Source organism: Phragmites australis, chromosome 11 (assembly GCF_958298935.1).
Source record: "Phragmites australis chromosome 11, lpPhrAust1.1, whole genome shotgun sequence".
NCBI lineage: Eukaryota > Viridiplantae > Streptophyta > Magnoliopsida > Poales > Poaceae > Phragmites > Phragmites australis.
Window position 1 is genome coordinate 17,892,218 of NC_084931.1, and position 9,917 is coordinate 17,902,134.

The 9,917-nt window shown below is 47.5% G+C and overlaps 1 protein-coding gene across 1 annotated transcript; it reads left to right on the forward strand.

Moving 5' to 3' along the window:
- The first annotated feature begins 1,628 nt into the window (after nt 1–1,628).
- On the forward strand, nt 1,629–3,255 carry LOC133885274 (transcription factor MYB77-like). Its single transcript, XM_062324960.1, has one exon. The coding sequence runs from the start codon at nt 1,687–1,689 to the stop codon at nt 2,977–2,979; it is 1,293 nt and encodes a 430-aa protein (XP_062180944.1). The 5' UTR covers nt 1,629–1,686; the 3' UTR covers nt 2,980–3,255.
- Nucleotides 3,256–9,917: the final 6,662 nt, after the last annotated feature.

Sequence of the window (9,917 nt, forward strand, 5' to 3'; positions counted from 1 at the left end):
CTATTTGATTTGATTGCCTGGGCTGGAAGCGCTTAAGAATACATTTGAAGGTTACACTCGTTGTAAGTTTCTTTATTTTTCTGCTGCATTAGTTTAACACATAGCTGTATTTTTTTAGAAATAAGTCTATATGACCTCTCAATTATCAAAAGTTGACTACTTAACTCTCTCACCTATGAAACCAGTATTATAACCACTGAATTATCCAAAACCATCTAAATAACCCGTGGGGCATCCCTAAAAACATTTTTCTCTTTTCTCTGATCCAATGGGCAACCTTACCCAGCTCTAAAATTTTTAGGATGATTTTTGTGGGATACTATAATTCATATGCAACCCATTTTGATTGGTTTGTCCTAAAAAGCCAAAATCAAATTCAAAATAAAATTCTTCACAGTTGCAACCTTTTCTAAATTTCTCTAATTTTTAAGACTTCAAAATAATTCCCTAAAATCTTAGAAAATTCACTAATATTCTTCATAAACTATAAATTAATTTCTGAAATTATTTCAAGTCCTATGTTAGATAAAAAAAATTGTGAGTTCCTTCACAAAGCCTCACTCCTCATTAAAATTAACAATTTTAAATTTAATTGCAAATGTATTAGTTAATTACGCAAAGCTTCAATTATGATGTTAATGATTCTCATGAATGCTTAATACATGTTTAAGAATTTTGGGATGTTACACGTCATGAGGCACCAAATGAAATTATAACATGACATCTTCATAAGCCGCGATTTGAGTAATGTTACATCCCCAAATTCTTAAATATGTCATTAAGCGTTCTTGAGAATAATTAGCATCATAATTGAAGCTTTGAGTAATTAACCAATGCATTGTGTAATTAAATTTAAAATTGTTAAGTTTAATGAGGTGTGATGCCTTATGAAGAAACTCACAAAATTTCTATGTAACCTAGTGCTTAAAATAATTTTAGAACATGGCTTACGAAGAATATTAATGAATTTCTTAGACTTTAGGGAATTATTTTGACACCTTAAAAATTAGAGAATTTTGGAAAATATTGAAAATTTGAAGAATTTTAATTTGAATTTGGCTCAGACTTTTAGGCCAAACCAATCAAAATAGGTTGCATATGAATTATAGTATCTCATAAAAATCATCTTAAAAATTTTAGGACTTAGAAACATCTCTCATTGGATCAGAGAACGAAGAAAGATCTTTTAAAATGCCGGTCACTGTTCATAAGGCAAAACCACCTCTGAAACTCCAGCAGGAGGTTATTCAGGGATAGAATACCTGGTTTGATAGGTGAGGAGTTAAGTAATCAAAATACGTGAGGGGTCATATAGTTTTTTTTTCCTGCGTTAGCTCAATCCCGAGCCGGTTTCGATGGGATCAAGCTCACCCTACCTAACACACGGTTTTCCAGGCAGGCTCCAATCCTAATCTCGACGCGAACGACCGACAGCGAGTCAGGGGCATGCAACAGAACCACACGAGCGTTTGCCAACCAACGACCCTCCCTACGTGACTACGTCACGTCTCGCACGGAGTCGTCGCCTAGCCCTTGAGCTTTTTCCCAGCGGAGAAACGCAAGACGACGGTGAAACCGCAGCGACACCCGCCCGGCGCGCGAAGCCCCCAGCCCAGGGCACACACCGCGCCTCGCCCGCCCGTCCGGGCTGACACACCGGCGCCCTTGAGAGAGAGCGTGCGGGGCATGCATGCGTTGTCCCGCCCGAGAGCAAGCCAAGCCAAGCGGCGGTTCGCGGCTCATGCCGCCCGCACATCCCCACTCCCCCACTACTCAAAAACCCACCGCAAACGGCCGCCCCCGCGCGAGCCCGAAGCCGTCCGTCCACCTAACCCCCCATCGATCACACGAACGAGCGAACCAACTCCAGGAGCAAAGCACCGCGCCGCGCCGCAAACGCACCTCCAACCACAACCCACGCGTCTTTATATACACAGCCCCGCCGACGAGACAAAGGGAGAGGGAGACGCATATAGATCGACCAGCGAGGAAATGGCGGCGCCGAGCGGCGGCGGCGGCGCCGGGGTGGAGGGCGGTGCCGGTTCGGGGCCGGAGTCGGGGGGAGGCAGCAGGATGAAGGGCTCGTGGACGCCGGAGGAGGACGAACTGCTGCGTTGGGCCGTGTCGCGGCATGGGGCGCGCAACTGGAGCGTGATCAGCGGCGAGATCCCGGGCCGGTCGGGCAAGTCGTGCCGGCTGCGGTGGTGCAACCAGCTCAGCCCCGGTGTGGAGCGCCGCGCCTTCACGCCCGAGGAGGATGCCGTCATCGTGGCGGCGCACGCCATGCACGGCAACAAGTGGGCCACCATCGCGCGCCTGCTCCACGGGCGCACCGACAACTCCGTCAAGAACCACTGGAACTCCACACTGCGGCGCCAGCGCAGGGCCGCCGCCGCCGCGGCCAACGCCAACTCCGGCGGGGTCGGCGGGTGCGCGCTGCTGCGGCCCCTCGCGGCCATCCCGCTCCAGCCTCTGGTGGATCTCAAGGGGTCGTCGGTCTCCGTCCCGTTCCACCCTCTGGATCTCAAGGAGGAGGACGGGGATGATGACGAGGACGACGAGGAGGAGGACGGCAGCAGCGAGGACTCGGTGCTGGCGCCGCGGACGAAGAAGCTGCGGCCGTGCGTTGGCATCATAGCCGGCCACCATCTTCCTCCTCTGGCGGTGAAGCCTGAGCTTGTAAAGCCTCAGCCTACGGCGGCCGATCCCCTCACGTTGCTCTCCCTCAGCCTGCCGGGCGGCGGGACCGTCCCGGCGGCCTCAGCACCGCAGGCCGTCGAGGTGGTGGCGAGCGAGGAGGGGAAGGCGAAGGTGAGGGAGAAGCTGGAGAAGGACCCGTGGTTCCTGCCGGTGATGCGAGAGATGGTCGTGGAGGAGGTGAAGCGGGCGATGCAGGGGACGGACGTGGCCTACTCGCCACTGGTGGCGAGCAATGCCAGCGGGGAGGACGGTCGCGCCGCCGCCAACGGCCAGAACTGATCGATCGACCAACGGCATCCGGCTCGTAACTCTAGACGAACGGACGGACGGGCAGCGATCGATTAATCGATCGACCGAGAGACGAACAAGAGACGACTGCAAGTTCCATCATCCAGCTTCTTGCTCTTCGTTTGTTAACCGCAGCATGCAAATGTCCGACCTCAATAGTATCTAGTTATGTAACGTAGCTCATCCATCAATCTACTCTAGCAGTAATCTGCAGGTAACTAGTTACAAGACTGTACCTATCGGATTGATAGATTTAAATCTTCTATTTTCTTTGGAATTAGTTGGTTCGGCTTGATCGATCGATCGGGGCAGTGATGACTGCCGTTGAGGTGTTTGTTCTGTTGGGCGGTTCAGGTGTGGTTGGGATGTCGATCATTGAATGTGTGCTGTGCGTGCCCGCGCTGAGGCGAGGCGAGGCCAGGCGAGTGGGTTGGGTGGCCGCGCGCGGCGTTACCCAACCGAACGAAACCGCCCATACGTGGATGTGGCAGAGGCAGCGCACGCTGCTCGCCATCGTCATTTCCAGTTCCTTCTCCCCATCTAGTAACAGTTCCACTACTGATAGCTCCGTTACAACTTGCAAGTGTAAATTCTCACCAGGTGTGCATTAAATTCTGTAGATTAGCATAATATTGCATTTTTTCAGATCATCACGTCGGGATCACACCAGTACCTAACATAATGGTACTCATAATTTGCAGAATGATGCCAATTCCTTGTCTTTGCGGGCAAAAAAAAAAATCAGATTTTCCACGAAAATTTTGCAGAATAGTCTGAGGGTATAGGGGTCTTTTTTCCCCTCCTTTCTCATCTAGTATCGTGTAGCCAACACCATGATTTGGCAGTGTCCTTCAGCAAATATCGACTATTAACGATGCTCTACATCAAAAGCAATCTTTTATTAGTGTCCTACAGCAAAACACATGAAAGAGAACGTACGTGCCATAACTCATAATAGGGTATGGTGCGCATCCTGATGTGCGAGAAGGATGGTCGTGACCACTGACCACAGGTGCTAGCAGTTTAACAGCAACGGGGTAATTGATAGTTAGATCATTTCAAATCTTAACCACATATTTTTACGAAATTCCGTGGTATCTTGTATGTTAACTTAAAGCTCCAGTGTTTTGATCATCCGATCTCTCACTAAATCTTTCTTAAATGCACCAATTCTCCTAACTCTACCCTTGAAAAAAAATCCTAACTCTAAAAAGAAGGGATTTGCTATATTTTACCTGGATGATTTGAAGCATCTCCACATCTGAATTTTCCTCTTCCTCCTCTTCACCCTCTTCCTCCATCTTTTCTGTCTCCAGCAAGCTCTGGTGAGCTTATGAGAGGTTAAGGTTCACGCGAAGGGCTCCTCCAGCGAACTCTGACGGGTTAGGTCTAGGGATTTGGGGTTCAGGAGTCCCTGGACCTAGAAGGCGTTGCCAAGGGAGGGAGGTTGGCCCAACTGTGAAGGAAGTTGGTGGGCGGTGCCGCAAAGCATGATGGCGCCGCTGGTTAGGGTGGCAAAGGACGGCCGACACAGAGGGTTGGTGGCGGGGGAATCTAAATGATAGGGGAAGGCAGAGAAGGACTCGGTGATGGGGAGATGTGGTAGGAGAGCGTGATCGTGGCGAGCTCGCTGGTGGCAGTAGAGATTGAGACAAGGAAGGGGGCCAGGGAAGGAAGAAGATCTAAGGAAAAAGAAAGCGGTTAGTCGTTGGATTGAGATGGAGTAGGATTTGATGGCCCAAAATTTAGGTGTTTTGGGCCAAGAACACTTTTTTTAGGGCTAGGCCCGGAACATTCGAGTGATAGGAAGACTAAGCCAAAAAGAAAGGGAGATGTTATATTACAATTGCGTAAAAACAACCCAAATTTCAGTTGATGTAACTAGTTGGATCATGATCGCCACTATTGGATCATGATCACTCTCTCTCACACACATAGTGACGATCTATTTCTTTGAGCTCGACGCTGCTCATCGACTGACTACCCAACCCGTCTACCTGCACCCGTCTCCAATGACTCTCCCACCGTTAGATCCACTGCACTAATCAGTCCAATTTTGACGCCCCTACTTTTAATATAAAGAATAAGGGGTCTCCTGTCAGGAGAGCTCACACCGGCATATGTGAAAGTGTATCTAGCCTCTATGTGTGGTTTTGGTAATTAATGACAATACCTATGGACTAAAAATAGTATTGAGTTTGTTAGTAGGATGTTTCATAGGTGATGCATGGATGAGAGATATGCAAGAGCTCTAGGTGAATGGAGATTGAAAATGCATCAAGATGAATGAGCTCTAGGTGATGCTCGGGTAAGTGATGACAATGCCTATGGACTAACAATCATATTGAGAATTGCTATTAGGTTATTCCATAGGAGATGCATAAATGATGAAGCATGGATTCTTTGAGAAATGCCATGAGTTCAAAGAATTACATCAAAAGTCATTGAGATTTTAGTGATGCTCATAAGAAGAAGAAGAAGCTCAATAAGATTAGCAATAAGCTTGAAGGCTAAGTTACTTGTGAAGATCAAGTAACTAAAGGTATGACTTATTAATAGAGTTTTATGGACTAACCTGTGTGCTATGTGTTTAAGAATGAGTGGGGTTAGGTTTTATATGAAGATTAACAATATGCATGAAGGCTAATAAGTTACTTGTGGAGATCAAGTAACTTAAGGTATAAATGTTGTCATTTAGGTTTTATGAACTAACACATGTGCTTTGTGCTTGAGAGTGAGTTGGGGTTAGGATCCATAAGAAGGCATAAGTTGAATTGAAATCATATATGCAAAGAGTGAAGAACAAGAGTGGACTCCATATTTGATAAAATGAATTCCTTAAAGATGTTGAATACAAAGTGGTTTTCTATGGAAAGACAGTGAAGGTCAAACAAGACTCGGCTGCAATAGACCATCTGTGGTGAAGGGCAAGCAAATGGCTTGGCGTCGAAGGACCAAGGTGGTGGTGAAGAGCGAGTGAAGGCTTTGCACCGATGGACCGTGTGAGGCCATGGAAAGCTATGAGTGATTCGCGTAAATCATATGAAGAATCAAGAAAAGATGGAGTTAAGAATATATGAAAGTTGCAACCCTCAAGGTTTGAATGAAAGAAGCGGTTCTTGAAAGTATTCAAATGCTCAAAGTGGTTCAAACGAGTTTTATCTTTGAATTTGAGTATATGTATGACGCACTATTAAGAGGGATGCAACGTGAGTTCATTATCGTGTCTCAGTGCTCAAGAGTTTCTAACCAAACCCAAGTGAGAGTTCTTTTTAGAAATCCCGGTGTGGAAAGTGTGGAAGTGTTTGAATTGGGTTTCGGAGTGTTCCTAATTTGATCAAATATGTTTTAGGTAATGAATTCAGTTGGAATGTGTAGCCCTCTGAATAAGCTTTCCACAGAGTCCAAAATCGTCGAAATCGGACTCCGGGATCAAAAGTTATCCACGTTTTTTCTGGAGGATAGCCAGAGTCTCCGGGTGAGGCTCCGCTAGAGAGTCTCAGGCTGGTCTGTTTTAGTTGACCCGGAGACTCCGGGATACCCCGGATACTCTGAATGAACAGTGTTTTTAGCCTAACGGCTAGTTTTTTTTAGGTGGGCTATTTATAGCCCCTCACCCTCTCCTTTGGTTTTTGCTGGTGCTCCCACGAAATACCTCAAAGCCAAAGCCATTTGTGCTCTCCCACTCCATTCTAGTGTGTGATTTGAGAAGAAAAGTGAGTTGGGTTGAGAGATTGGAAGATTGAGTGCAAGTGAGCCAAAATTCAATCTTGAGCACTTGAGTTCTCGGCAAGAAGTTCGTCGTCGTGTTTGTTAAGCTCCTAGCTGGCTAGGTGCCGCCGGTGAGCTCCCGTGCTTGTGGTGAGCCGCGAGAAAGTTTGTGAAGGTCAATCTCGCCTCCGTAAGGGAAAAGATCAAGAGTGGATCGAGGAAAGTAGTTGAAAGAGACCCGGCTCGTTGGAGCTTCCTCAACGGACATGTAGGATTTACGATGGTGAATCCGAACTTCGGGAAACAAATCTTTATGTCTCATCTCTTGTTCCCTTATTTTTAAGTTCTTGTTCAAATCTTTGTTCATATTTCTCGATCTACTTGTTTGTGTGTATTTGAGTGTAGGTTCTCTGTGGATCTATTTGGAATCATCTCTTGGAACACACGACATCACTTGGTTTGAGCTAGAACTCTTTAGACATCCTTTTATTTCAATTTCGAGCTCTGTTCTGTATAGAATCCGGAGATTCCGGATAGACTCCAGACCTATACAACCCGGAGTATCCGGACTACCCCGGATACTCTAGATGAACAGTGATTTCAGGTGTGTGAACAGTGTTTTCAGCCCCTTTTCAATTTAAGTTTTATTGCATATCTCTCGCTAGATTAGAGTAATTCTTGTCATCCTAGGATTGTAACTTTCACACTTATTTAAGGTGATTGTGCATTAGTTGAGTCTAGCATATTTAGGTTTTTCACTTGTGAAAAATCCATTAGTTTATATTCCGCTGCAAGTTTAGGCCAACGGTAAAAGAGGATGAATTTTTGTAAAAACGTCTATTTACCCCCCCCACTCTAGGTGACATCATTGTCTTTTTAATATGCTAACTGGTAGTTGATATTTTTAAAACCATGCCCCTCCCCCTCCCCCCCCCCGCGCGATCAGGCAGGGCTCGCACGCCTAGTCCTTATGGAAACCCTACGATCAGCCTTTGTTAGTCGCGGGGCAGGTACTCACCTAACTAGTCTAATCACATTTAAAGTCATCCACTCATATGTTTTTCTTTTCCATGCACCCTCTCGACGGGCGAAATCATGGGCCGGCGTAGAAACGGTGTGACCCGTCCTGTAGCATTAATGCTACGGGATGGCCTGGCAGACGAGCGTGACGGGCTTACAGTAGGCGTGACAGTGTTTTGCAAATTGGATAGCGCGTGTAGGACAACTAGGGTGGGCCGAGCATGCCCACCCCTATAATGATGACCTACGAGTAGCTATTTTCATCAGGTATAGCGCAACCATCATATTTGGCATGGCCTACTTGTATGTACATGGTACACCTCGCCTCCTGCTATACAAATGGGAGGACCAGGCATGTAAAAGAAGGATATTCTGGATATGTTCATCTAACTCATAAGAAAATACACAGGACATAGGGCTAGTATCCCAAGGTAGGTCTGAACCTGGATAAACTCTGGTGTTCTTGAGTTCCTTCGACACACATACACCCACCAACAGCCACCAAAAATGTTGATCACGCACCCATCATCAGGCATACCCTGGATACATTGTCAGGGATTAACCCTCGACAGTTAGCGCGCTAGGTAGAGGGAGCGCATTTTCACATTTTAGTAAGTGTTGATACCTCGATTGGGCTATCCATGGTCGAATACATGGCAATCGCTAAGTCCCATTCTGAGGACCCCTATCACCGTGAGGTATTTATCATGGGATACAACCTAGATGAGCCTGGTGAGCTCCATGTTTGGGACATCGAATCGGAGTTCAAAGGCTTTGAGGCTTAACATGAAGTTTGCATGGCAGACCATGCAGCAGGGGGCAACGGAGGCCCTTTTGTCTCGGGCACCAATGGTGAGCCCTAGTCCTTGCGTATAGAGGGAACCTAACCTAGCACTTTGCAGGGAGGTGCTTCGATACATCTCCCACATAGGGCATGGTCCTTGGTACCGTCATCGTCTAAGCCATCACACCACGCGAGCACTGGGGACTCCCCTCTTCATGATATGTCACCGCTCCATGCTCAGTAGCTCGACTACGAGGCCATGATGCCCACGCAGAACCTGCAAACTGTTTGAATGCTTCTCAACCCACTGGTGGATGTCCTAGAGGGTTCTCTAGTAGAACTATGGCTACACGATCTTGCCCTCTTAGTAGAGACTACCCGACACCAAACCGAGGCAGCAAACACCACATCCGTCACAAGGACTTGTGAAGGTTGTGATTGTGAAGAATCGCAGCAGGCCACATGGTAGGAAAGATCTTGTGCTCCCTCCATGACAGGAAGTACTCGGAGACCCCCACCGTGTCGGGACAGGCAACCCACTAACCTGCGTGACTCTCTTCATCAACGCGACCTTTGCGGCGTGATCCAGGATGAGAGGGCCAGCAAGGAGTAGGAAGATCATGCTCTGTGGGAGCATGAACAGGACAAGTAGCCCTACAACTCACCTTCCAATCATAGGGAGTCATCGGACTCCTCCACCCAATTGCCAGGGCCATGAGATCGTTGTATCTCTCCCCGAGCATGTGCCATCACCCATCAGCGAGTAACTCCCTGTTACAGAACGGGGTGCAACACCTTGTCCGCCCGACACAAGAGGTGCACTGGTGGGATAAGTTCCGATCTCTCCTAGCCTAAAAATACGACAACTCAACCAATCTCGAGGAGTTCTTGTAGATTTGCACCATCTTGTACAGACCGCGGGAGGCCATGGTAAAGTCATAGCCAACTATTTCTGAATCACTTTGACCAATTCAGCATGGTCCTAGCTTATGAACCTCCCTTGTGGGTCAGTTCACTCCTAAAAGGACTTATGAGACTATTTTGTTGCCAACTTCCAGAGGACCTACGCCCGACTAGGGGTCAAGGATGACCCTTACCAGGTCAGGCAGCAATAGGATGAGTTACCGCGGGACTACATCTAACATTTCACCGAATGTCGGAATACCATTCTAAGGATCACGGGTAAGTCCATGGTCATAGCATTTCGGAGAGGGTCAGAGACCAGTAGATGGTCGAAAAGGTACCCACCAAGGAAGTCTAAAGTACCACCGAGCTCTTTGAGCTCATGGACAAGTGCGCGCAAGCCACTGAGGCCCGAGATCACCAGAGCGGCCCAAAGCCGCACCCGACTTCCGACCAACCTGCCTCTTTCAAAGGGGTCTACCGGAAGGAGAAAAAGAGCAAACACAAGGCA

What these genes read in the sequence shown, in the direction of transcription:
- LOC133885274 (XM_062324960.1), top strand. Translation starts at nt 1,687, where the DNA reads ATGCATGCGTTGTCCCGCCCGAGAGCAAGCCAAGCCAAGCGGCGGTTC.